General features: G+C 41.2%; 1 protein-coding gene across 1 annotated transcript in view; it reads left to right on the forward strand.

The window, feature by feature from the left end:
- The window catches only part of MTMR8 (myotubularin related protein 8), a 107810-nt gene that overhangs the window by 75254 nt on the left and 4689 nt on the right, over nucleotides 1–27867 (forward strand). Inside the window, 1 exon segment of the mRNA XM_071212967.1 lies at nucleotides 27646–27737. Coding sequence (XP_071069068.1) covers nucleotides 27646–27737 — 92 coding nt within the window.

Consider the following 27867-nt stretch of genomic DNA (forward strand, 5'->3'; position numbering starts at 1 on the left):
AATAGCATTTCCGCCTAGAGCCAGGCTGCCCCCCTCAAGCCCGGCTGCTGACCTACAGCAGTCTCAAAGTGATAGCAACAAAGAGACACTACCAGGGTCTCACGGGGTGGCAGACATTTGGAAGCTGATTAGGGGAATATTTTGCGAAGCGTGGGAATTTTGGGTTTGGATTCTGTTATTAGCGTTTCTGGCTGGAGCCCCTCCCCCGGACCTGGATATTTGATCTGAGTCATTAAATTGGCTACAGCCTAGAGGAGCCCCCAGGTGGACATTCCCGGGGACCACAGGGTGGGAGGGTTCCTGAAGTCAATTGGTGATATATCCACACAATAGACCCTAGTAAGGGAGTGAATTGTAGGACACAGAACACAGGATAGAGCTTGTGGATGAGACCTCACCCATAGGGCTGGCACCCAGCTGCAGGGATCCCTGAAGGCGGTGATGCACTGTGGTGCTCCCAGGATTCCTGTTAACTGGACTCGAGGTTGCCAGGTCTGAGTTCCCTGGACTCTGGCAGCCCACACGCCAGAGACTCACACCTCTTGAGGCCTCAATACCTCAGACTGTACATCCCTGAATCCACTATGCCCTGAGGTTCATCGGAGGCCCTTGAATGTCCTAGCCCTCAATGTTTGTGTTTTTTCTTCTTTGTTTTATTTTGTTTTGTTTTTATTTTTATTCTATTTCTTTTTTTTTTTTTATTCTAGATTTTTAATGTTCTGATTCCTGGCATTGCATTATCCCCTAGTCTTTTCTCCCAGCATATGCCCCAAAGTCTCTCTTTTTTTTTAAGCCTCTTTTTCTTGTCCCCGATCTTCTTCTTATTCAATTTTATCTTAACAATACAATAGGTCCAGCAGGAAACACCTCACATTTGCTGGGTTTCCTCATCCTCCACTGCCTCATTTCTCTGTGAATAGATTTAGGCTATCTACACTATCCTTTCCCCTACAACTTGATATCCTCCATGATCTGCTATCTCTCCTACATTCCACCTCCCTTTCTTTGATCCACAAAGTGTCTAACTCTTAATTTCTAATATCTTTGTTTAGTTTTCCATCTGGTATCTGCCCTTGAATCTATTACCATTCTTTTCTCTTTCCCTCTCTCACGAAAACAATAGCTTCTTAGTACGTACCATATCCCTCCCATATTCAGTCGTCTACCTCATTATAGGTACTTTCCTACTACTATAACTCTACACAATTTACGTGATCTAACCTCCATCCTCTCATAACTCATACTGATACTTTGTTAACATATATCACCAATACTACTTTACACTTTTTCCTTCCTTACACAATTGCCTTTCCCCAGTACTAATACTTTCCTTTAAAGTAAACTTAACCAGCAATAAGAAATTGGAATAGGAAGAACAAAGTGACAAAGAGAAGATACAACACTTACGCAAAAACAACAGCTATTACTCTCCAAGACGAGACAAAGAAGCTACGGAACTGATTAAACCCAACAAGGAAAAATGATGACAAGACAGCAACAAAAATCTACAAACCAAACCAGTAATCAGGAAAACATGGCTGAATCCAATCAACAAAATAAAAATCAGGAAGGGGAGCAGAACTTCGCGCAAGCAATGAAAGATCTCAGAACATTTATCACCGACAAATTTGATGAAGTAATTAAAGAGGTTAACAACATGAAGACAACACTTGGAGGGGAAATTGCAGACATGTGCAAAAAAATAAGAGATATGATGGAAATGAACACCACAATTCAAGAAATCAAAAATACACTTGCAGCAAATATCAGCAGACTAGAAGAGGAAGAGCAGAGAATTAGCGATGTGGAAGACTGTGCATTGGAAATCAAACAGATAGTAGAAGTGGTAAATAAAAATGTAGAAAAAATCCAGATAGGACTTAGGGACCTGAATGATAATGCAAAACACTAAAACATACGTATTATAGGCACTCCAGAAGGAGAAGAGAAGGAAAAGGTGTCAGAAGGAGTGTTGCAGGAAATAATGATTGAAAACTTCCCAAATCTACTGAAAGAGACAGATGTACATATCCAAGAAGCACAGCGCACTTCACTAGTCATAAACCCCAACAGGCCCACCCCAAGATATATACTTGTGAAATTATCCAATGCTCAAGACAAAGAGAAAATTCTAAAAGCAGCAAGAGAAAAGAAAACCATCACATACAAGGGAAGCTCCATAAGATTAAGTGCTGATTTCTCATCTAAAAGGATGGAGGCAAGAAGGCAGTGGTATGATACAGTCAAGGTACTAAAGGAAAAAAATTTCCAACCAAGAATACTCGATCCAGCTAAACTAGCATTCAAACATGATGGAGAGTTCAAGATATTCACAGATAAACAGAAACTGAAAGATTATATCAACAGGAAAACTCCCCTTCAATAAATTCTTAAGGGAGTTCTGCAGGAAGAAAGGAAAAAACAGGACAGTCAGAGATGGAGGAGAGTGTAAGAGCAACAAAAAGGCAAAAATAGATGGGGAAAATAAAGTAATACAAACAAAATATAACAAACACAAAACCAACCAAAATATGGCTACCACAAATAATTCTCTGAACGTAATAACACTGAAAGTCAACGGATTAAACTCACCTATCAAAACATTCAGACTGGGACACTGGATAAGGAAACATGGCCCATCTATATGCTGTCTACAAGAGACACATCTTAGACCCAGAGACGCATGGAGATTGAAAGTGAATGGCTGGAAAACAATCATACAAGCAAACAACAACCAAAAAAAGGCAGGAGTTGCTATATTAATATCAGACAAATTAGACTTTAAATGCGAAACAATTGTGAGAGACAAAGAAGGATACTACATTTTAGTGAAAGGGACAATCTGTCAAGAAGATCGAACGATCATAAATATTTATGCTCCTAACAAGATTGCCTCTAAATACGTGAGACAAATGCTGGAAAAACTAAGTCAAAAAATAGATGCATCTACAATTATAGTGGGGGATTTTAATGCACCACTATCAACCCTGGACAGAACATCTCAAAAGAGAATAACTAAAGAAACAAAACATTTGAACAGTATATTAGAAAAGCTGGATCTAATAGACATATATAGATCATTACACACAAACACAGCAGGATATACATTTTTCTCAAGCTCACATGGAACATTCTCCAAGATAGACCATAGCCTAGGCCACAAAGAAAGGCTTAATGAATTCAGAAAGATCAAAATCATACAAAACAATATCTCTGATCACAGTGGAGTGAAGCTGGAAATTCAAAAGGGACGGAGGCTCAGACTTCACACCACAATTTGGAAATTAAACAGCAGACTCTTAGAAAAACAGTGGGTCAAAGAGGAAATCTCAAAAGAAATCAATGACTACCTTGAAACAAATGATAATAATAACACAACATACCAAAATTTATGGGATGCAGCAAAAGCAGTACTGAGAGGGAAATTTATAGCCATAAATTCACATATTAAAAAAGAAGAAAGAGCAAAAATTGAAGAACTAACTGCACTTTTGATGGAATTAGAAAAACAACAAAAAAGTAACCCAACAGGAAGAAGAAGGAAGGAAATAACAAAGATAAGAGCAGAACTAAATGAAATAGAAAATAAGAAAGCAATTGAAAAAATAAACAAGACCAAGAGCTGGTTTTTTGAGAAGATCAACAAAATTGACAAACCTTTAGTGAGACTAACAAAGAAAAAAAGAGAAAAGATGCAAATACACAAAATAAGAAATGAGAAAGGTGATATCAACACTGACCCCACAGAAATAAAGACTATCATAAAAGGATACTTTGAAAAACTATATTCCAACAAAAATGACAATTTAGAGGAAATGGACAAATTCCTAGAAACACATAAGCAGCCCATATTGATGAAAGAAGAAATTGATGACCTTAACAAACCAATCACAAGCAAAGAGATAGAATCAGTCATTAAAAATCTCCCAACTAAGAAGAGCCCAGGGCCAGACGGCTTCAGAGGTGAATTCTACAAAACATTCCAGAAAGAACTAACACCAATCCTGTTGAAACTATTTCAAAAAATCGAAACAGAAGGAACATTGCCAAACTCCTTCTATGATGCCAAAATTACCCTAGTACCAAGCCAAACAAAGACACCACAAGAAAGGAAAATTACAGACCAATTTCTCTAATGAACCTAGATGCAAAAATACTTAACAAAATACTTGCTAATCGTATTCAACAACACATTAAACAAATTATACATCATGACCAAGTGGGATTTCTTCCAGGTATGCAAGGATGGTTCAACATAAGATAATCAATCAATGTGATATACCATATAAACAGATTGAAGGATAAAAATCACATGATTATATCTATAGATGCAGAAAAGGCATTTGACAAAACAGAACCCCTTCTTGATAAAAACACTCCAAAAGATCGGAATACAAGGAAACTTTTTGAACATGATAAAGAGTATATATGAAAAACCTACAGCCAACATTGTTTACAATGGCGAAATCCTGAAATCCTTCCCTCTAAACTCAGGAACAAGACAAGGATGCCCATTGTCTCTGCTCCTATTTAACATTGTCTTAGAAGTACTTGCTCAAGCACTGAGGCAAGAACCAGATATAAAAGGCATTCAAATTGGAAGGGAAGAAGTCATAATTTCAATATTTGCAGATGACATGATCCTATACATAGAAAACCCTGAGAGATCTACAACACATCTGCTAGAACTCATAAAAGAGTTCAGCAAAGTCGCAGGTTATAAGATCAAAGCGCAAAAATCAGTAGCGTTTCTGTACACCAATAATGAGCAAGATGAGGAGGAAATCAAGAAACAAATACCATTCACAATAGTAAATACAAAATCAAATAATTAGGAAAAAATTTAACTAAAGAGGTAAAAAACTTATACACTGAGAACTATACAAGACTGTTCAAGGAAATCAAAGAAGACCTAAATAAATGGAAAAATATTCCTTGTTTATGGATAGGAAGACTGAATATTATTAAGATGTCTATCCTACCAAAACTGATCTACACATTCAATGCAATCCCAATAAAATTCAACACAGCCTTCTTTAAGGAACTAGATAAAATAACTATGAAATTTATTTGGAAAGGAAAGAGGCCCCGAATATCCAAAGACATATTGAAAAAGAAAAACAAAATTGGAGGAATCACTCTTCCTGACTTCAAAAGATACTACAAAGCTACAGTAATGAAAAGAGCATGGTATTGGCATAAGGAGAGACACACAGATGAATGAAATTGAATTGAAAGTTCAAATATAGAACCTCATGTATATAGCCATATAATATTCGATAAAGCCACCAAACCCTCTCAACTTGGAGAGAATGGCCTATTCAACAAATGGTGCCTGGAGAACTGGATAGCCATATGTAGAAGAATGAAAGAGGATTACCATCTCACACCTTATACAAAGATCAACTCAAGATGGATCAAAGACCTAAATATAAGAGCCAAGACCATAAAAACCTTGGAAAGCAGTGTAGGGCAACATCTACAGTACCTTCTAATAGGAAATGGATTCATGAATATCACAACAAAAGCACAAGCAGCAAAATAACTAATAGATAAATGGGACTTCCTCAAAATTAAAGCTTTCTGCACCTCAAAGGAGTTTGTCAAGAAAGTAAAAAGGGAACCCACAGAATGGGAGAAATTATTTGGCAAACATATATCTGATAAGAGACTTATAACTTGTATATATAAAGAACACATATATCTTGAAAACAAAAAGATAAACAACCCATTTAAAAAATGGGACAAAGATTTAAACAGACACTTCTCCAAAGAAGAAATACAAATGGCTAAAAAGCACATGAAAAAATGCTCCAAATCTCTAGCTATCAGGGAAATGCAAATCAAAACTACAATGAGATACCATCTTACTCCCATAAGATTGGCAGCTATGAAAAAAACAGAAGAATACAAATGCTGGAGAGGATGTAAAGAAAGGGGACCACTCATCCCCTGCTGGTGGGAATGCAGAAGGATCCAACCATTCTGGAGGACAGTTTGGCGGTTTCTCAAAAAACTAACCATAGATTTCCATATGACCCAGCAATACCACTGCTGGGTATATACCATCAGAACTGAAAACAAGGACACAAACTGATATATGTACACCAATGTTCATAGCAGCATTGTTCACTATTGCCAAAAGTTGGAATCAATCCAAATGTCCATCAACAGACGAGTGGATCAATAAAATGTGGTATGTACACACAATGGAATCCTACTCGGCTGTTAAGAACAAATACACTACAATCACACATGATAACATGGATGAGCGTTGAGAATCTTATGTTGAGTGAAGCAACACGGGCATTGAAGGACAAATACTACATGACCTCAATGATATGAAATAAGCAAACTGCCTCAGAGAGCTAGAGTCTGGAAAAGAGGCTTACAGGAAATCGGGGGTTGGAGGAAAAATGTGAGTTAACGTCTGCAGGGGTGGAATCTGTGATGAGGTGGCAGTTAGTATGAGCACAAAGAAGGGACAAAATGGGGGCAAGGAGTTGCCTTTGGGTGGGACTTTGTGGGATTGAGGAGGGCTGGGGATGGGAAGAGGGGTAATATTGTCCAAAAATTAGGGAGAGGGAGGGGCAACATACGAACATGGGAGAGTGTCAGGTGTTCATTGAGAACAAAATGTTGAGAAAATCGTATCAAAGTATAAGTAGGAGGGTTACCTGTTTAGGATGCTCAGGGGGTATGGTCTGATGCGGGACAGACTCCGGGGGAATAGCTGAAGGCTCATTTTTCCAAGGTGGGTTGTACCATTGGGAAGAGACCCAAGAAGTGAGAGTTGGGGTGGACCCACATCGTGGGGAGGACTAATGCCGTCAAATAGAGAGAACTGTATCTCTCATGAGAAAGGATGGCTCCCAGGGCATTAGGGCAGTTGAGAAAGTCAGGTCCTGAATACTGCTGCAAGTATCTCTGGACATGGTTTCTTGGGAAATGGAGATTGGCTGGCATTGTGGGCCCCAAGGGGAGGGGAAAATGGATGTGGAATGGATGGAACCAAGGTAAATATGGGGGCAAGAGAGGAGTTCTGTGAGAGTACACGAGGATGAATATAAAACATCTAATATTACACCAAAAACATATAGGGGACGACAGACTAATAATGTAAACCATAAGGCAAAACATAGGATAACTAAAAAGTTTAGAAAACTGTACAACCTAAAGTATGGACCACATAGTAAGCACAGATGTCACCTTGTTAGAAAGCTATTGTCTCAGAATCTGTACATCAGTTTCAGGAAATATGATATGAATAAGATAAAAGATTATCGCTGTGGAAGGGAAAAGGTTTTATGGTGGATCTGGGGAAGTACTGTATATTGTATATATGAATTTCAGTAATCTAAGACTCTTGTGAAGCTGACATTATGTTGGGATTCACTTTACAGGAAGTTTTGGATCACAGAGTGGTTCAACAATGGCAGTGGAGGAATACTGATATAGGATGTTATTGACATGGAGTTATATATGGTTGACAGGGAGTTATACAGGGCATATGCCCAGGGTATATAGTAATGTCTAGATATACTCATAATGGAAACAATTAAAAATAACAGTTGGGGGGGTACTGGGCCCCTGGCCTAGTGGTCATTGTCGTGGACCCTGGGGGAGCAGCGGCAGTCCCCCAGGTGCAACGGCAAGAACCAGGAAGGAAGGAGGGCCCAACAGTGGGCTCCTGATACTAATGGCTATGCTTTTGAGCCTATACACCTGCAATAAGAACAAGGCCTAGAATAGCACTGTGCCTGGGAGTTTCCTCCTGACAGCCTTCATGTTACTCAAATGTGGCCACTCTCACAGCCAAACTCAGCATGTAGATGCAGTGCATCCCCCCCAGCGTGGGACATGACACCCGGGGATGAGCCTCCCTGGCACCGAGGGATCACTACCACATACCAGCTGGAGATGCAACTAGAAAATGACCTTGAATTAAAGGTTCAATACGGATCAGCAGAATATCCCTGTCTACATATAATAACATGATGTTAAAATGCTGTTTGACCTAATGTAAGGGGGAAATGGAAAGGAGAAAGGAGATTATAAGGCTATGAGTCTCTAAAAGAGAGTCTGGAGGTTGTCAGAAGGAATGCCCTTATGCACAACTGAGCAGAGTCTAAGAGACAGATAAAGTAGATACAACCCCAGGTATTGGTTCTTTTAAGGGATAAAGAGACCCACGGGTTCTATGGTCACGGAAGATGGGATTCACTGCCATGGCAGATGGCCCTTCTTTGGAGCTGGTGTTTCTGCATGATGGAATTGGACTCAGAGGGGATCTCTTCTCACAAGACTTGCATGCTACTTTATTGGAATTGTAGTTGGTGCTGGGGTTTAAGATATATTTAGGGGATTTGGATCTCTGGACTGATAATATGACACCCAGGCCCAGATCCTCAACAGACTTCAGCTCCTACACTTTGATTTATTGGACTTACCCCACTCAGTTAACATGGAGTTGAAGAAGGTCAACCACCACACCATGGAGCTAGAGTGTCCACAACTGAAAGCAGGAGGAGTGCATCCAGCATCCATGTGGAATCTAAGCCCCCACTTGACATAGATGTGCAATGGACACAACCAATCCAATGTCCACAGAGAAAATGTGGAATGGGTGTGGGAAGGGTAGCCATGGTGGTTGCTGGGTTTGGGGAATGGGAGGAAGAGATGAGATGTGGAGGCGTTTTCGGGATGTGGAGTTGTCCTGGGTGGTGCTTCACGGACAATTACAGGACATTGTATATCCCCCCAGGGCCCACTGGATGGAACGTGGGAGAGTGTGAGCTATGAGGTGGACCATTGACTACGGGGTGCAGTGATGTTCAGAGATGTACTTACCGGGTGCAATGGATATGTCACGATGATGGGAGAGAGTGTTGCTGTGGGGGGAGTGGGGGGTGGGGGCGGTGGGGTTGATTGGGACCTTATATTTTTTGAATGTAATTTTTAAAAATAAATAAATAATTATAATAAAAAAATGAAATGCTACTGATTTTTGCGCATTGGTCTTATAACCTGCGACTTTACAGAACTCATTTATGAGCTCTAGAAGCTTTTTTGTAGACCTCTCAGGGTTTTCTATGTATAAGATCATGTGATCTGCAAATAATGAAAATTTTGACTCCTTCCTTTCCAATTTGAATGCCTTTTATATCTGGTTCTTGCCTCAGAGCTCCAGGAAGTACATCTAAGACCATCTTAAATAGAAGGGGAGACAGTGGGCACCCTTGTCTTGTTCCTGAATTTAGAGGGAAGGATTTTAGGATCTCTCCTTTGTAAACGATGTTGGCTGTGGGTGTTTCATATATACTCTTTATCATGTTCAAAATTTTTCCTTGTATTCTGATCTTTTGGGGTGTTTTTATCAAGAAAGGGTGCTGTATTTTGTCAAATGCTTTTTCTGCATCTATAGATATAATCATGCGATTTTTTTCCCTTCAATCTGTTTATATGGTGTATTACATTGATTGATTTTCTTATACTGAACCATCCTTGCATACCCGGAATGAATCCCACTTAGTCGTGGTGTATAATTCATTTAATGTCTTGTTGAGTAATATTAGTAAGTATTTTGTTAAGTATTTTTGTTTCCAGGTTCATTAGAGTAATTGGTCTGTAATTTTCCTTTCTTTTGGTGTCTTTGTTTGGTGTCTTTGTACTAGGGTAATGTTGGCGTCATAGAAGGAGTTAGGCAATGTTCCTTCTGTTTCAATTTTTTGGAGGAGTTTCAGCGGGAATGGTGCTAGTTCTTTCTGAAATGGTTTGTAGAATTCACCTGCGAAGCCATCTGGTTCTGGGCTCTTCTGAGTTGGGAGGTTTTTAATGACTGATTCTATCTCTTTACTTGTGATTGGTTTGTTGAGATCATCAACTTCTTCATTGGTCAATATGGGCTGCTTATGTGTTTCTAGGAATTTGTCCATTTCCTCTGAATGTCATTTTTGTTGGAATATAGTTTTTCAAAGTATCCTTTTATGATAGTCTTTATTTCTGTGGGCTCAGTGGTGATATCTCCTTTCTCATTTCTTATTTTGTGTATTTGCATCTTCTCTCCTTTTTTTATTAGTCTCGCTAAACGTTTGTCAATTTTATTGATCTTCTCAAAGAACCAGCTCTTGGACATGTTTATCTTTTCAAGTGCTTTCTTATTTTTATCTCATTTAGTTCTGTCTTATCTTTGTTATTTCTTTCTTTCTTCTTCCTGTGGAATTACTTTGTTGTTTTTTTACTAATTCCTCCAAATGTGTAGTTAGTTCTTCAATTTTTGCTCTTCTTCTTTTTTGATGCATGAATTTATGGCTGTAAATTCCCCTCTCAGTATTGCTTTTGCTGCACCCTCTTCATTTTGGTATGTTGTGTTATCATTATCATTTGTTTCTAGGTAGTTATTGGTTTCCTTTTAGGTTTTGTCTTTGACCCACTGTTTTTATAATTGTGTGCTGTTTAATTTCCATATCTTGTTGTGAAATCTGGGGCATTGGCCCTTGCAGATTTCCAGCTTCACTCCACTATGGTCAGAGATATTATTTTGATTGATTTTGATCTTTCTTAACTCATTAAGCTTTTCTTTGTGGCCTAGCATGTGGTCTATCTTGGAGAATGATCCATGTGCACTTGAGAAAAATGTATATTCTGCTGTGTTTGGGTGTAATGATCTGTATATGTCTATTAGATCCAGCTCCTCTAATATACAGTTCAAATACTTTGTTTCTTTAGTGATTCTCTTTTGAAATGTTCTGTCCAGAGTTGATAGTGGTGTATTAAAATCCCTCACTATAATTTTAGATGCAGCTATCCTTTCACTTAGTTTTCTAGTGTTTTCCTCACATATTTATAGGCACCCTTGTTACAGCATAAATATTTTTGAATGTTCATTCTTCTTGAGAGATTGTCCCTTTCACTAATATGTAGTATCCTTCTTTGTCTCTCACAATTGTTTCGCATTTAAAGTCTATTTAGTCTGATATTAATATAGCTGCTCCTGCCTTTTTTTGGTTATTGTTTGCTTGTAAATTTGTTTTGCAACCATTCATTTTCAGCCTCCATGAATCTCTGGGTCTAAGATGTATCTCTTCTAGACAGCATATAGATGGATCATATTTCTTTATCCAATGTCCCAGTCTGAATCTTTTGATAAGAGAGTTTATCTGTTCACATTCAGTGTTATTACTTTCAAGGAATTATTTATGTTAGCCATATTTTGATTGGACTTGTGTTTGTGATTTTTTTTCTCTTTTTCTCATTTTTGTTGTTCTTACACTCTCCTCCAACTCTGCCTGTCCTGTTTTTTCCTTTCTTCCTGCAGAACTCCCTTAAAAATTCTTGAAAGGGAGGTTTGTGGTTGGCATACTCTTACAATTTCTGTTTATCTGTGAATATTTTGAACTCTCCATCATTTATGAATGCTAGTTTAGCTCGATAGAGTATTCTTGGTTGGAAATTTTTTTCTTTTATTACCTTGACTATATCATACAACTGCTTTCTTGCCTCCATGGTTTCAGAGGAGAAATCAGCAGTTACTCTTATGGAGCCTCCCTTGTATGTGATGGTTTTCTTTTCTCTTGCTGCTTTTAGAATTTTCTCTTTTTCTTGTACATTGGATAATTTGACAAGTATATGACTTGGGGTCGGCCCGTGGGGTTTTCTGATGTTTGTGGTGTGTTGTGCTTCTTGGATATGTACATTTGTCTCTCTCAGTAGATTTGGGAAGTTTTCAGCCAGTATTTCCTGCAACACCCCTTCTGAACCCTTTCCCTTCTCTTCTCCTTCTGGGATGCCTATAATACATATGTTTGTGTGTTTTGCTTTGTCATTCAGGTCCCTAAGTCCTAGCTAGATTTTTTCTATCCTTTTATTGATCAATTCTACTATATGTTTGATTTCCAATGTACTGTCTTCCACTCGCTAATTCTCTCCTCTGCCTCTTCTAATCTGCTGATAGAATATTTTTCATTTCTTGAACCATGGTGTTCATTCCCATCGTATCTGTTATCTTTTTGTGTATGCCTGCAATTTCCTCTCCAAGTGTTTTCTTCATATTGTTAACCTCTTCCTTTACTTCATTAAGTTTGTCTCTGATATATGTTCTGAGATCTTTAATTACTTGTGCGAAGTTCTGCTCTCCTTCCTGGTTTTTAGTTTGTTCATTGGATTCAGCCATGTTTTCCTGATTACTGGTTTGGTTTGTAGTTTTTTGTTGCTGTCTGGTCATTTTATCTTGACGTGTTTATGCAGTTCCTTAGCTTTTATGTCTAGTCTTGGGGATTAATTAGCTGTTGTTCTTGCGTAAGTGTTATATCTTCTCTTTGTCACTTTATTCTTCTTATTCTAATTTCTTGTTGCTGGCTGAGTTCCCTTTGAAGGAAAATATTAGGTCCAGGGAAAGGCAATTGTGTAGGAAAGGAAAATGTGTATTGGAGTATTGGTAATAAATGTTAACAGAGCAACAATATGAGATCTGGGAGGATGGATATTAGATTCATGTAAGTTGTATAGATTTATAGCAGTAGGTAGAGTACCTATAATGAGGTAGTCAACTGAATATGGGAAGAATATGGTATGAATTAAAAAGCCAGTGTTTTCATGAGAGAGAGAAAGAGAAAAGAAAGACAATAGTATCAAGAATGGATAAAAGACAGAAAACAAAACAAAGGTATTAGAAATTAAAAGTTAGACAATTTGGGGACCAAAGAAAGGGAGGTGGAATATAGGAGAGACAGTAGATGATGGAGAATATCAAGATGTGAGGGAAGAGAGATAGTGTAGGTGACCAAAATCAATTCACACAGAAATGAGGCCACGGAGGATGAGAAAACCCAGCAAATGTGAGGTGTTCCCTTTTGCACCTATTGTATAATTAAGATAAAATAAAATAAGAAGAAAAAGAGGGAAAAGAAAGAAGAAAAAGGAGAGAAGAAAGAAAGAAAAAATAGGGGGGTAGGTAAAGAAAAGGGAGTAAGAAAAAGAAAAGAAGAAAGAGAACAAAAAAACTAAATAAATGAACAAAAAACCTTGGGGGATACAATGGGAGAAAAGCCTAGGAGATAATGTAATATTAGCAACCAGGACAATAAAAAAGAAAAAAAGAAAAGAAAAAAAAAAGAAAAAAGAGTAAGAAGAATGAGGGGGCAAAAAAGCAAACGTCGCGGGCTAGGACAATCAAGGACCTCAGATGGACCTCAGGGCGTGGTGGATTCAGGGATGGGAAATCTGTGATATTGCAGACTCAAGAGGTGTGAGTCTCTGGGGTGTGGGCCACCAGGGTTTAGGGGACACAGATCTGGCTACCTCAATTCCGGTTAACAGGGAGCCTGAGAGCACCGCAGTTCAACACAGCCTTCAGGGATCTCCACAGCTGGGTGTCCAACCCTATGGGGGCGTTACATCCGCAAACTCTGACCTCTGTGTCAGAAACCCAAAATTCCCCCTCTCACTAGGGTCTCTGCTGTGTCACCAATTCGCCTTCAGGACACCTTCCACCCTGCAATCCCCTGAAACAGCCTGCTGGGGGCGCCTCTATATTGCAGCCATTTTAAGGATGCTGCAGACCGGCAGCCAGGCCTTGGTTGCTGGGCTCCAGCCGGAAGCACTGATATCCATGTCAGAAAACCAAAATTCCATGCCTCCTACAAGACTCCTCCGTCTTTTTCACCTAATTGACTTCCATATGCCTCCCACCCTGCAAGCCCCCTAACAGCCTGCTGATGATGCTTCTTTATTACAACTGATTTAAGGACACTGCAGATCAGCAGCCAGGCCTAGGGGGAGGGGCTCTAGCCGGAAGCACTGATATCCATGTCAGAAAGCAAAAATTCCACGCCTTGCAAAAATCTCCGTCTCTGTCTCACCAAATCGGTTTCCACAGGCCTCCTGCCCTGCAAGCCCCTGAATAGCCCACTCAGGGCTTATGAATTTCCCAGCACCACAGAGCCTCCAGAAATCGCTGCTGCCGTGCCACCTACCCCAGGGGGGTGTCCTGCTCGCAGCCCCTATCTCCATAAAAAAGAGCCTGATTTCTACCTTTTACACGAGTTTTCTCTGTCACCGTCCCACCAAATTGATGTCCAGACACCTCCTGCCCTGCAAAATCCCAAAACAGCCTGGTCCTGAAGAATTTCCAATGCTGCCTAGCTGCTTCTTTTCAGATGATATTATTTTTATCTGTAACAAATGTTCCAGCACAGGGTTGTGTGTTGATAGATGGATGTTGTTTGGGAATCCTGCACATGTGCATGTTTGTTTGATAAGTTTTGTAAGTTTACAACTTTTTTCATAAAAAAATGTACTTAAAATAATAATAGGGTGAGTTGGGGGAAAAATACACCAAATGTAAGATAAGGACTATAATTAGTAGTAAGATTTTGACAATATTCTTTCATACTTTGTAACAAATATCTCATGACAATGCAAGGTGATGGTAGAGGGTTGGTGTATGGGACTTCTGTAGAATATTATGCATGTTTGCTTTGTAAGTCCACAACATTTACTATACACTTATTGCTTATGTATGTTCATTTATAAATGGTATAAAGATAGTAAAAGGATGGATTGGGGGAAATACTTTAGTTAGTAGTGATAGTTTCACAATGCTCTTTAATCATCACTTTAAAATGTTTAACAACAATATGACGTATTGGTGGTAGGATGAGTTATGAGAGTCCTATATGATGTTATGTGTGTTTGTTTTGCAAGTTCACAACTATTACTATAAGCTTATTATTTATGTATGCTTATGTGTGAGTGATATACTTTAATAATTTTTTTAGAAAATGAAAAAAGCAACTTCAATGAGATATTTCATGCTTTACAGAATAAGCCATTATTAAAAAGGCAGAAACTACAAGTGCTAGAGAGGATGTGGAGAAATGGGACACTTCTTCACTGTTGGTAGGAATGTAGAATGATGCAGCATCTGTGGAGGACAGTCTGATGGTTCCTCAGGAAGCTATATGTAGAACTACCATATAATCTAAGAATCCCACTACTAGGAATATATTCAGAAGAACTGAAATCAAGGGTGCAAACTGACATTTCCACACTGATGTTCATGGTGGCATTATTTACATTTGCTAAAAGATGGCAACAGCCCAAGTGTCCATCAACTGATGAACGAGTAAAAGAAATGTAGTATATGCACACGATGGAATATTATTCATGTGTAAAAAGAAATGAACTTGTGATGCATATGGCAACATGGATGAGCCATGAGGGCATTATGTTGAATAAAATAAGCCAGACACAAATGGACAAATATTCTATGGTTTCAGTAATATGAGCTAAATATGATGAGTAAACTTATGGAGTTAAACTAAAGATTATAGGTTACTAGGAGATAGAATGTGGGTTCAGAAGGGGGACTTGATGCTGAATGTATGTAGAATGTTTCATAAGGGGAATTGAAACGTTGGGAAATGGTTAGAGTTGATTGTAACACATTACAGTGAGTATAATCAACACTGCTGATTTATAAATGTGATTGTGGCTGAAAGGGGTAGTTTAGGGAGGTTAATGTCAATTGAAAGAATGCTAGAGGATGATCTAGGGTCTGTATAACAGTAATTTTGGTGGTGGATGATGATTGTGGTTACGGTACAAACAAGAATATTTCTCTATTACAAGTTTTAAAAATATGGAGATACATGTGAAAAATACAACTAATGTAACTTCTGGATGGTAGTTAACAGTAATATTGTAATACTTTTTCAGCAATGGCAAGATAAGTACTGTAGCAATGCTAAGAGGCAATAATGGGAGGTATAAGGGGATATGGGATTTTTCCTTTCGAAATAATGAAAATGTCCCAAAATGGACTGAGCTTATGACAGCACAACTCTGTAATGTAACTGAGAACCATTGAGTGTAACCTATGATGGATTATACAAGGCAGGGGACTGTATAATTCCAAGAACCCAGTGGTGAGTGATAGAGTGTGATGAAGAGTACAAATATCAAAATGCTCTCTTATGAACTGTAACAAATATACAATTATACTTTATAATTAGGATGTTAATAATAGGATGGTTTGTAGTGGAAATACACCAAATATAACCTATGGACTATAAATCACAAATATTATGACAATATACTTTTATCATTTGTAATAAATGTGTCACAACAGTGTCAGGTGTTAGTGGGGTGATGCATGGGAATCCTGTATGGTATACTTGATCATCTTGTTAACTCACAACTTCTCAAATAAAAAATGAAAGGAGACAAAAAAAACCTTATGGGATGTGGCAAAGGCAATGCTGAGAGGGAAATTTATAGCCCTAAACACTTATATTAAAAAAGAAGAAAGATCCAGACAGACACAAAAGGACAAATATTGTATGATCTCACTGATTTGAAACAAAGTAAGCAAGCTCCTTGAGTTAGAATCTAGAATACAGCTTAGCAGGGGACAGGGCAAGATTAGGGAATGGAAAGTTAAGGCTTAAAATGTAAAGGGTTCTTATTTGGAAAGATGGAACTGTTTTGGTAATGGATGGTGGTGATGGTAGCACAATATTGTGAATGCAATTAACAGCTGTTGAATATATGTCTGAACATTATGAAGGGGGAGATGTTAGATTGTATATATGGTAACAGAATAAAAATATTTTTAAAAAAGCCCATGGAACTATACTACACAGTGAACCCTAAGTTAAATCATGAGCCTTAATTAATAGTACAATTTTAATCATGTTCCATCATCAGTTTTACAAAGTGGTGCACACCAGTGCAAGCTGTTGTTGGTGTGGTGGTATATGGGAATCTTACATTTTATACATCATTGTTCTATAAACATACAAATTCTGTAATAAAAGGAAAATAACCTTTCAGTGAGAAGAGTTGAGGTAAAAAAAAAAAGGAGTTAAAATCAAAGACCTTATTTCATACCTGGAGGTACCTCAAAAAACATCAAACTAACGCAAAACAAGCAGAAGGAAAGAAATAACAAAGATCAGGCTGGAAATGATTGAAATAGAATAACTAAAAAAGAAATTAGAAAAATTAACAAAACCAAAAGTTGATTCTTACAAAAGATCTATAGATTTGACAAACCCATTGCTAAACTGAGAAAGACAAAAAGAGAGGCACAAATAAAATCACAAATGAGAGGGAGGACATTTCTACTGACGCTGGAAAAATAAGAAGGATCGTAAGGGGATATTATGAATTGCCAACCGATTAGACAGTCTAGATGAAATGGACAGATTTCTAGAAACACCCAAACAGCCCATACTGAATCTAGAAGAAATATAAACCTCAACAGACCAATTACAAGTAAAGAGATTGAATCAATCATCAAAGAGCTCCAACTAAATAAAAGCCCAAGTCCAGTGTCTTCAAAGGTGAATTCTTCCAGTCATTCCAAAAAGAATAAATACAACTGTTGCTCAAACTCTTCCAAAAAATTTAAGAAAAGGAAACACTAGCTAACTCATTCTGTGAGAACAATAGCACCCTCATACCAAAGCCAAATACAAATATTACAAGGAAAGAAAATTATAAATCAATTTTTCTTAGGAATATAGATGCACACCCTCACCAAAATCAAGTCCAAAAATACCTTAAAAGAATTATACACCATGAGCAAATGGGCTTTATCCCAAGTATGCAAGGGTGGATCAACATTTTAAAAATCAATTAATGTAATATACCACATTAACAAAATGAAGGGAAAAAGCCATATGATCACTTCCGTTGATGCAAAAAAGGCAGTCAACCAAGTCCAGCATCCTTTTTTGATTAAAAAACACTTAGAAAAATAGAAATAGAAGTAAACTTCCTCTAGATGATAAGGGGCATATTTGAAAAACACACAGTTAACATCATATTCATTGATGAAAGCCTGAAAACTTCCCTTCTAACATCTGGAACAAGGAAAGTAGGCCCATTGCCACCAGTTATGGTGACATGGCACTGGAAGTTGTAGCCTGAGCAGTTAGGCAAGAAAAAGAAATAACAGGCAACCAAATTGTAAAGAAAGAAGTAAAACTTTCACTATTTGAAGATGAAATGATCCTTTCTGTAGAAAGCCCCCCCAAAATCTACAATTTTGCTAGAGCTAATAAATGAATTCAGCAAATTTGTGGGTTTAAGATCAACATGCAAAGATCAGTAGTGTTTCTATGTATTAGTAATGAGCAAGTTGATCAGGAAATGAAGAAAAATTTCCATTTATAATTGCAAAAAAAAAAGAATCAAATATATAGGAATAAATTTAACCAAGCATGCAAAGGGCTTTGACATAGAAAACTTTAAAATATTGCTAAAGGAGGTTAAAATGTAACATATGTGAAACCTACCAAACACCATGGAGTACATATTAAGTGTCTGTAACAAAGGGCATAGAACTGTCTAATTTGGTATTAACCTTAACTGTTAGTTCTTCTTAAGAAAAAATAAAAATGTGTAATCCTTCAAAAAAAAACATTGCTAAAGGAAATCACCAAAGTCTTAAATGAATGAAAGGACATTCTGTGTTCATGGATTCAAAGACTAAACATAGTTAAATGTCAGTTCTATCCAAAATGATGTACAAATTCAACACAATTCCAACCAAAATTCCAAAAATCAACTTAGTGGAAATGGAAAAGCCCATTATAAAATTTACTAGGAAAACAGGCTCCTTTTGGTGTTTTGAAACTCTATGTACCCCCCAGAGAAGCATGTTCTTAAAGTTAATCCATTCCTTTGGGCCTGTACGCACTGTCAGTATGATCCCTTGGTGAGACTACTTCAGTTAAGATCCTCATTCAGGAGGGGTCTTAATCCTCTTACTGGAATCCCTTATAAATGTGATGAATACAGAGAGAAAAAGAAGAACCCATGGAAATAAGAAACTAAAAGTAACAAAACCTGAAAGAAAAGAGACAGACCAGTGGGGAATTGTGCCCCAGGTCAGACCATACCTATAACCTATTTTAATGAGACATTGTACTAAGCATTGTGACTTAAAATTTGGGGATATTGTGATGGAATCTGTGTATTTTGGGTATGGAAAAAATGTATTTTTGGAGTCCAGAGGGTGGCATGTGGTGGCTTGTAAATGTATGTACCCCAGAAAAGCACGTTATTAAGTTAATCCATTCCTGTGGATGTAGTCTCATTATAAGTCAGATCTTTTGATCAGACTACTTCAGTTAGGTGTAACCCACCTCATTCAGAATGGGTATTAATCCTCTTACTGGAGTCCTTTAAAATAGGATGAATACAGAGAGAAAGAAGAAGGCACAGAAGCAAAAATCGGGAAGTATCAAAACCCAAAAGAAAATGAAGAGACCAGTAGATGCTTCTATGTGCCTTGCCATGGAATGCTGGCAGCTAGACTTCAGGAAGAAAGCATTGGCTTAATGATGCCTTGATTTGGACATTTTTCTCATCCCCCAAAATCTAAGCTGAAGACAAAATGAAAAAAAGTAAGACACTGGGGAAGAAATGGAAGAAAATGTCACTTTACATATGGGACAACAGTGATGAAAGGCAAAACATTAAAAAAAAGTTTTTAAATATTTTTCTTTTCCCAATTTTTAAATTTAGTTTTTCTAAATTATTATGTATTTTATTTCTTTGTTTAAACCTGTCATTATTATTTTGCGGTCACCCCTCAGGCTGAAGTGTGGTTTGCTGGCCTGGCGGGGGAGCAGCCGCTGCAGGCCAAGCCACTGCCCCCATAATAGGGTGGCTGGTCGGACTCACCGCCACCCCTGAAGGAAGCTCGGCATGGGCGCAGAGTGCCCTCGGGTCTCCCCTTCTCGGCGGCCATGCTTCCGCGGCCGCCCCACCTCCCGGATGGCGCCACACGATGCCTGTGGGGCGGCACCCTTCTTCTTTCTCCCTGCGCAGGCGCAGGGCGGAAAATTCCAGTCTGCCCTTTTCCCCTCCCCCGACAGCAGCAACAGCCAGGCGTGGGCGGAAAAATCCAGCCCGCCCTTTTCCCTTCCCCCGACAGCAGCAACAGTCAGGCGTGGGCGGGAAACTCAAGTCTGCCCTCCACCCCAGCAACAGCAGCCACCAATCCCTAAACCCTGCCCCTTCCCCCAGCAACAGCGACAGCCAATCCCTAACCACCACCCCTCCCCCATCCAGTACCGCCCACTGACCTTTCGCCGGCAACCAATCAGAACAGGGCGTGGCTTCGACCAATCAGCCTTCCCCAGCCCCTATAAAACTGTTGCCTCTCCCTCAGTAAAGTGGACTTGCGTGTTTACCTTGTCTCCGCGGTAGTTCTTCTGCCGTGCGCCCTCCAGTCCTGAGAGCCCCTGACAAGGGCCTGGCCTCCCTTGTCCCCAGTTCGTCGCCGGCTTCGCCGGGTGACCCCGTCAGCCGAACCGCGCAACCCCTTGTGAGACCGATCCCTCGTCTGCTGCCGGACTGACCCCTCGTCCCAAGCGGGACCGACCCCTCGTCCCAAGTGGGACCAACCCCTCGTCCAGAGCTGGACCGACCCCTCGTCTGCAGCCAGACCCCACCTCTACCGACCGAGCAAGCTGCCGCAGCTGGCGCCCAACGTGGGGCAAGGCAACCCCACCATAGCACAACGTGGAGCAAGGCAACTCCACCACAGCCTCACTCCATAACCTGGCGGCCCCCCCCCCCTCTCTTCTCACCGTGGGGCTTCTCTCATGCAACATTGCTGCTACCTGAGCCTTGGCTACCTCATATGATCCACGGCGGTCTGGGAGAATCGCTGGATGGCTTTCTCCTTCCATGTCGGGGGCTTATACCGACCCGCTATGATTAAGAGGAGCCTTGGATTTCTCGGGAGCGCGCGCTTGCACGTCTGAAGTAATCCTACCACAGCCCTACGCCCTCCTCTCTTCTCACCTTGGGACTTCTCTCGTGCAACATTGCTGCTACCTGAGCCTTGGCTACCTCATACGATCCACGGCGGTCTGGGAGAATCGCTGGATGGCTTTCTCCTTCCATGTCGGGGGCTTATACCGACCCGCTATGATTAAGAGGAGCCTTGGATTTCTCGGGAGTGCGCGCTTGCACGTCTGAAGTAACCCTACCATAGCCCTATGCTCTCCTCTCTTCTCACCCCTATCTTTTCGCTCTGCATTGCTGCTCCAGAACCTTGGTGACCTCATATGATCCACGGCGGTCTGGGAGAATCGCTGGATGGCTTTCTCCTTCCATGTCGGGGGCTTATACCGACCCGCTATGATTAAGAGGCGCCAATAAAACTCTCAGGAGCATGTGCCTGAGCACCTCCACCCTTGCCTTCACCTCTGCCTCCTCCCCTCCGTGCTTGCTCCCCTTTGCCTTGCTCCACTGCTCGTCATCCCGCCCTCCCCTCGTCGGGGCCTTCTCTTGGCCCGCGACCACCGTCGGAGCCCCACCGGCTCCGACCCCTCGTCTCACCGTGCACCTCGGCTCCCATCGCCGCGCTCTCAAGGTAAGGGCCCCTTTTCTTATCGGCTCCAAAAGGCCATTAGCAATGGGTAACATCCTATCTGCTAAGCAAGCCCCGCAAGTTCGGGCTCTCGCCGGTCTCCTAGACACTCACCGGTGTAAGATCTCTTTGAAACAGCTCCAAGTATATTGGGACCTTCTTCTCCCCTTTAATCCGTGGCTTACCACGTGTCAGCTTTGGGACCTGGACACCTATACTCGCCTTATAGATAGGGTCACTTTTGCTGTGGAGCAGGAAGGTAAAAGATTCCCTCCTGGCTTATTACAGGCAACATGAAGTCCACAAGAAATCTTGAAGGGTATAATCTATGATACGCTATATAAAAAAAAGATTTAAAAGCAGCTATACCAAGAAAGTAAGAATTATGAGTCAACTGTAAATAAATTATATATTTCTGTTAATGTGTTGTAATTGTTCTGTGTTTGTCTGTCTGTTCGTTCAATGTCAACGTATATTGTGATACCTCCGGATGGTAAATATAAATTACTAGAAATCTTTAAAAGAGCTCTATTCAAATGGCCAAAAATTAAATAAGTGCTTATATTAATACTTAAGTTTATTATATTAATACATAAGTTTAAATGTTAATAAGATATCTACAATTTTAAAAAAAATTGTAAGTCTTAATTAACAAAATTAACTGTACGTCTTCATAAAAAGTTGTTCTTGCCTAGATTAAAATGAATAACTTATTTTTCTTCACAGGATAATATAAAGAATGTAAAACTTATATGAATATTAAAAAGGTTAAAAGTTTGATAAAAAGGCTAACGGAAATGTAATAAGTTTTGCAAAAAGACGTATTTTGTCCTAAAGTAGGATGGCTAATTTTTCATAAACTCTTGAAACTTAATTTGCATGCGGCAAGTGTAAAAGGTATTGTGATAACTTTACGTAAGGGAATGTGCTCTGTAGAGATAAAATTTATCTTCAATAGTTTACATTAAGGTATTAAATGGCTAATTCCAAAAGGTCATTCTTATATATATATATATATAAAACTGAATTGATGATAATAATAAAAGGTAATTTTATAACAGGAAAGATTAACAGCAACCAAGCGCCCCTGCCAACTTGCTTTTAGGAAACAGTTTCTAATATTGCATGCTACTAAGTATTTAAAGAAAAGTTATTCTTAAGGAAACAGAAGATGATTTTGTCTTTGCAGCCATTGTCTATTTAGTAACACCCCTCGCTATCGGCCTAGCCACTGTTGCGCCGGACGATTGGAACCTTAAAGACTCCTCCTCACTGTCATCTTCCTATCTATCGTTACTATATTTACTGCCCTCATTCTCCTTCGTTTATAAAGCAGTCTCCTACAAACCACAAAGCTTCTGTCTTAAACATACCATTCTCAACCCTATCCTCTAAATGATCTTCTCACTTCCCCCACAGCCTTTAATACTCTATTTCTTCCTCATAACCTTTGCTTTCTTGATAATATTTTCCGCCATCTGTCTAGCCGCTACCACCCCCAGAAGATTGTAACCACGGCCCCCCATGCCGCCATCGCTCTCAAGCAGCTCCAGCCCTGCTAAACGGCCCGCAACCCGCTTTCCCCGGCCCGCGGCCTGCTTTCTAGCATCCAATAACGCTTCTGCTCTTGCCTCCCCATACTTCTGCGGAGCTTCCTCCTGTCTTGACCTCACTCCTCTTCTCAGCCATCCAAAGCGTCCTTTCTTGTCCCCCGCCCCCCTCCTTTTTCCGCTTGAACCCCTACTGCGTTGCAGATTGGGCCGCCCCATGTCGGCCCACCCCATTAACATCGGCCTCTCGCGTGCCCGTGAAGACTTTGGCCTTCTTATTGTCCTCGCCTACGTCTCCACCACTCCCGACGCTGCCGCCACCACCGTCGCTGGTGCCCTGACGCGACTTGTCCTCACCGCTGCGATCCTCCAGACCATCACACAGTCTGCCTCTACCACTCTTCGCCGCCAAGAAGAGATCAACTACCTGTAACGCGCTGTCATCCTGGACTTTTAACAAGCAGATGGACCTTATAGCCGCCGAGATCAACAAGAATTGGACATTGGCCACCCTTAATTGCAACGGCAAGATACCACCCCCTAAATTGTACATTTATATCCCCGTCATACTCACCTCCCTCTTCAGCCCCGCTTCCCTCATTGCTTACTGCCTCTTGGGCCTCAGCTACTTGTTGCTGCTGCCATCCTGGTCTTTATTTGAAAAGAAGGGGGAAATGCGGTCACCCCTCAGGCTGAAGTGTGGTTTGCTGGCCTGGCGGGGGAGCAGCCGCGGCAGGCCAAGCCGCTGCCCCCATAATAGGGTGGCTGGTCGGACTCACCGCCACCCCTGAAGGAAGCTCGGCATGGGCGCAGAGTGCCCTCGGGTCTCCCCTTCTCGGCGGCCATGCTTCCGCGGCCGCCCCTCCTCCCGGATGGCGCCACACGATGCCTGTGGGGCGGCACCCTTCTTCTTCTTTCTCCCTGTGCAGGCGCAGGGCGGAAAATTCCAGTCTGCCCTTTTCCCCTCCCCCGACAGCAGCAACAGCCAGGCGTGGGCGGAAAAATCCAGCCCGCCCTTTTCCCTTCCCCCGACAGCAGCAACAGTCAGGCGTGGGCGGGAAACTCAAGTCTGCCCTCCACCCCAGCAACAGCAGCCACCAATCCCTAAACCCTGCCCCTTCCCCCAGCAACAGCGACAGCCAATCCCTAACCACCACCCCTCCCCCATCCAGTACCGCCCACTGACCTTTCGCCGGCAACCAATCAGAACAGGGCGTGGCTTCGACCAATCAGCCTTCCCCAGCCCCTATAAAACTGTTGCCTCTCCCTCAGTAAAGTGGACTTGCGTGTTTACCTTGTCTCCGCGGTAGTTCTTCTGCCGTGCGCCCTCCAGTCCTGAGAGCCCCCGACAAGGGTCTGGCCTCCCTTGTCCCCAGTTCGTCGCCTGCTTCTCCGGGCGACCCCTTCGTCACCTGCTTCTCCAGGCGACCCCTTCGTCGCCGGCTTCGCCGGGCGACCCCGTCAGCCGAACCGCGCAACCCCTTGTGAGACCGATCCCTTGTCTGCTGCCGGACCGACCCCTCGTCCCAAGCGGGACCGACCCCTCGTCCCAAGTGGGACCAACCCCTCGTCCAGAGCTGGACCGACCCCTCGTCTGCAGCCAGACCCCACCTCTACCGACCGAGCAAGCCGCCGCATTATTTCATTTTCCTATTAATTGTATTTGGTGATATTTTTTGGCTTCATTTTTTAAGAAGTTTTGGATCACAGAAGGGTTACAACTGTGGCAGGGGAGGATCATTGGTGTGGGATGTCAGTAATGGGGGATACATGGGAGGAAGTTCACATGGAAATATATATAAGGTATATAAATGTGTTCAGATGTTCATGGGGCATTGTCACAGTGGGTAAGATTCACACACTAGCTGAAAGAATATCAAATTCCCATCCTGGGGAGCTCTGCCACATTCTCTAGTGGAACAACAACAAACCCCCAAGTGCAGAGCAATGACTAGTGAAGGAGGATGGTCCACTGATGGACCCTTGATATTGACAATTATGCTTATGAGTTTTGCTCTTGAAACTGCACTTAGCCTAGTACTGTAGGATGCCTAAGAGTTACCTCCTGAGAGCTTCCATGTAGCTCAAATGTGGCCTCTCTCTAAGTAAAACTCAGAATATAAATGCATCACCTTCCCCCTAGCATGGGACATGACCCCCAAGGATGAGTCTCCCTGACATTGAGGGATTACTACCAAGCACCAACTAGCAACACAACTGGGAAAAGACCTTGAATAAATGTGGGAAAATATAAAGACAAATGAGTTTATATGGCTAAGAGACCTCAAAGTGAGTAAGGAGACCATCCCAGAGGTAATTTCTTGTGCATGTCTCATCAGGGTCTCATAGACTGCCAAAGTAAATACTACCCCCAAATAGTGGGGCTCCTGAGGACTCTGGAGACACCCAGATCCTACAGTCATGGCAGATAGCTCTGGAGTTTAATGCCTTGGCAGTGGGCCCTACTTCGGAGGTTGTGCTCCTGAGTGTGACACAGTTGAACTCAGTTGTGACTTCTCTACACATGACCCTTCTGTCCCTTCTATTTGAACCTATAGTTGGTGCTGGAGTTGATAGGAGTACCTCCAAGAGACTTGAATCTTTGGGTTGTCCATGTGCCAGATGGGCCCTGAACCTCAGCGAAGTTGCAACACTTAATCTCCAGCTCACTGGACTCACTCAGGACAACTAACAAGGAGGTGAGGATGGACCACCCCATACCAAGGAACCAAGAGTCTCTACAACTGCAAGCAAGAGAATCCCACCCATCAGCCATATGGGATTGAGGCCCCCTCTCAATTTGAGGTGGAGTGGACATCACCACCCCAGAATCCTCAAGAATGGGGATTAAAATATGGACTAAAGTGGATGTACTGGTATTCCACCTTGGACTTTTTTTTTTTAAGATTTATTTCTTTCCCCTCCCCCCACCCTGGTTGTCTGTTCTCTGTGTCTATTTGCTGTGTCTTCTTTGTCCGCTTCTGTTGTTGTCAGTGGCACAGGAATCTGTGTCTCTTTTTGTTGCGTCACCTTGTTGTGTCAGCTCTCCTCGTGTGCGGCACCATTCCTGGACAGGCTGCACTTTCTTTCACACTGGGCAGCTCTCCTTATGGGGCACACTCCTTGTGTGTGGGGCTCCCCTACATGGGGGACACCACTGCGTGGCAGGGCACTCCTTTCATGCATCAGCACTGTGCATGGGCCAGCTCCACACGGGTCAAGGAGGCCTGGGGTTGGAAACACGGACCTCCCATGTGGTAGACGGATGCCCTAACTGCTAGGCCAAGTCTGCTTCCCCCATTTATTCTAAGTCTTTAAAATTGCCCAGCTTAAGTTATCAAAATCAGACAAGGACTCATTAATGGGCAAAGATTTTCTCCTAGTTGTTAGGATACAGAGAGACCCAAAAGCAGTTTGTGTTCATGCATTTTCCAGACCAGCCAGGAATGGTGCTCATTGATGCACATTTCCATGGAGGTATTTCAGTCTCTGCTTTCCTGTGTTTTGGTCTGACCAGAACTGATACCAAGCAGAATTTGCTGACAAAATGTGCAGAAGAGAAGCCCCCCCAAACCCCCTCTTTTCCTTGTAACGGCTGAAAAGAAGGGAGATGTCTCTTCCCATCTCAGTTGGCTGCAGTGATCCAGGGGTTTTACCCTGTCTTATATCATGGGGTGGGAGAGGGGAGTCCTTCTTGTCCACCACCACCACAGGTGTTTGGTATCTCACATTTGTTCTTTTGGGTTCTTCATCTCTCTGTCCCTCAACCTTCTGGGAATTGTATAGCATAGCCCTGGTCTGCTGACCCCCAAAGCAGATTCCTCAGGCAGCTTTTGACTCTTTCTCCATTGTTTTTATGAGAGTGTTAAGCCCTGCCTGCCTTCTCCAATGCCATCATCCTGGAACTGTAGCCAATTTATTTTTGACAAAGCCTCCAAGTCCACTCAATTAGGATAAAATAGTCTTTTCAAAAAATGAAACTGGCAGAACTGGATTTCCATATGCAAAAGAATGAAAGAGGACCCCCATCTCACACCATATACAAAATTTAATTCAAAGTGGATTAAAGGCTGAAATATAAGAATCAGTACTATAAAACTAGAATAAAATGTAGGGAAGCATCTTCATTATCTTGTTTTAGGTAATGGTTTCTTAGACCACTGTCCAAAGCATAAGCAACTAAAGAAAAAATAGATAGATGTCCTCTCATCAAAATTAAAAACTTCTGCACATCAAAGGACTTTATTTCAGATGTGAAAAGGCAACTAACTCAATGGGAGAAAATATTTGGAAAACACTTATCCAATAAGGGCTTAATATCTAGAATATATTAAGAAATCCTACAACTCAATAATAAAAAGACAACCAAATTAAGACATGGGCAAAATACTTGAGTAGGCATTTCTCCAAAGGGAATATACAAATGGCTAAAAAAAAAATACATTAAAAGATGTTCAACATCACTAGGCATTAGGGAAATGCAAATCAAAACCACAATGGGATATCATTTCACACCTACTAGACTGACCATGATTAACAAAACAGAAAACTACAAATGTTGAAAAGGATGTGGGGAAATAATAGCACTTATTTATGGCTGGTGGGAATGTAGAATGGTACAGCCACTATGGAATATAGTTTGGCTGTTCCTCAGGAAGCTAAATAGAGAACTGACACATGATCTGATAACCCCGCTTCTAGGTATATAATGAAGTACTGGAAGCAGGCACACGAACAGACAATTACACACCAGTGTTCATGGTGGCATTATTCACAATTGCTAAAAGATTGAAGTAGATCAAGTGTTTATCAACTGGTGAATGGATAAGCAAAACATGGTATTTCCATAGAATATTCAGTCATAAAAAGAAATGAAGTTCTGGTTCATGTAACAACATGAACTTTTAAAACATTATGCTGAGT

This window comes from Dasypus novemcinctus, chromosome X (genome assembly GCF_030445035.2).
Source record: "Dasypus novemcinctus isolate mDasNov1 chromosome X, mDasNov1.1.hap2, whole genome shotgun sequence".
In the NCBI taxonomy this organism is placed as follows: Eukaryota; Metazoa; Chordata; class Mammalia; order Cingulata; family Dasypodidae; genus Dasypus; species Dasypus novemcinctus.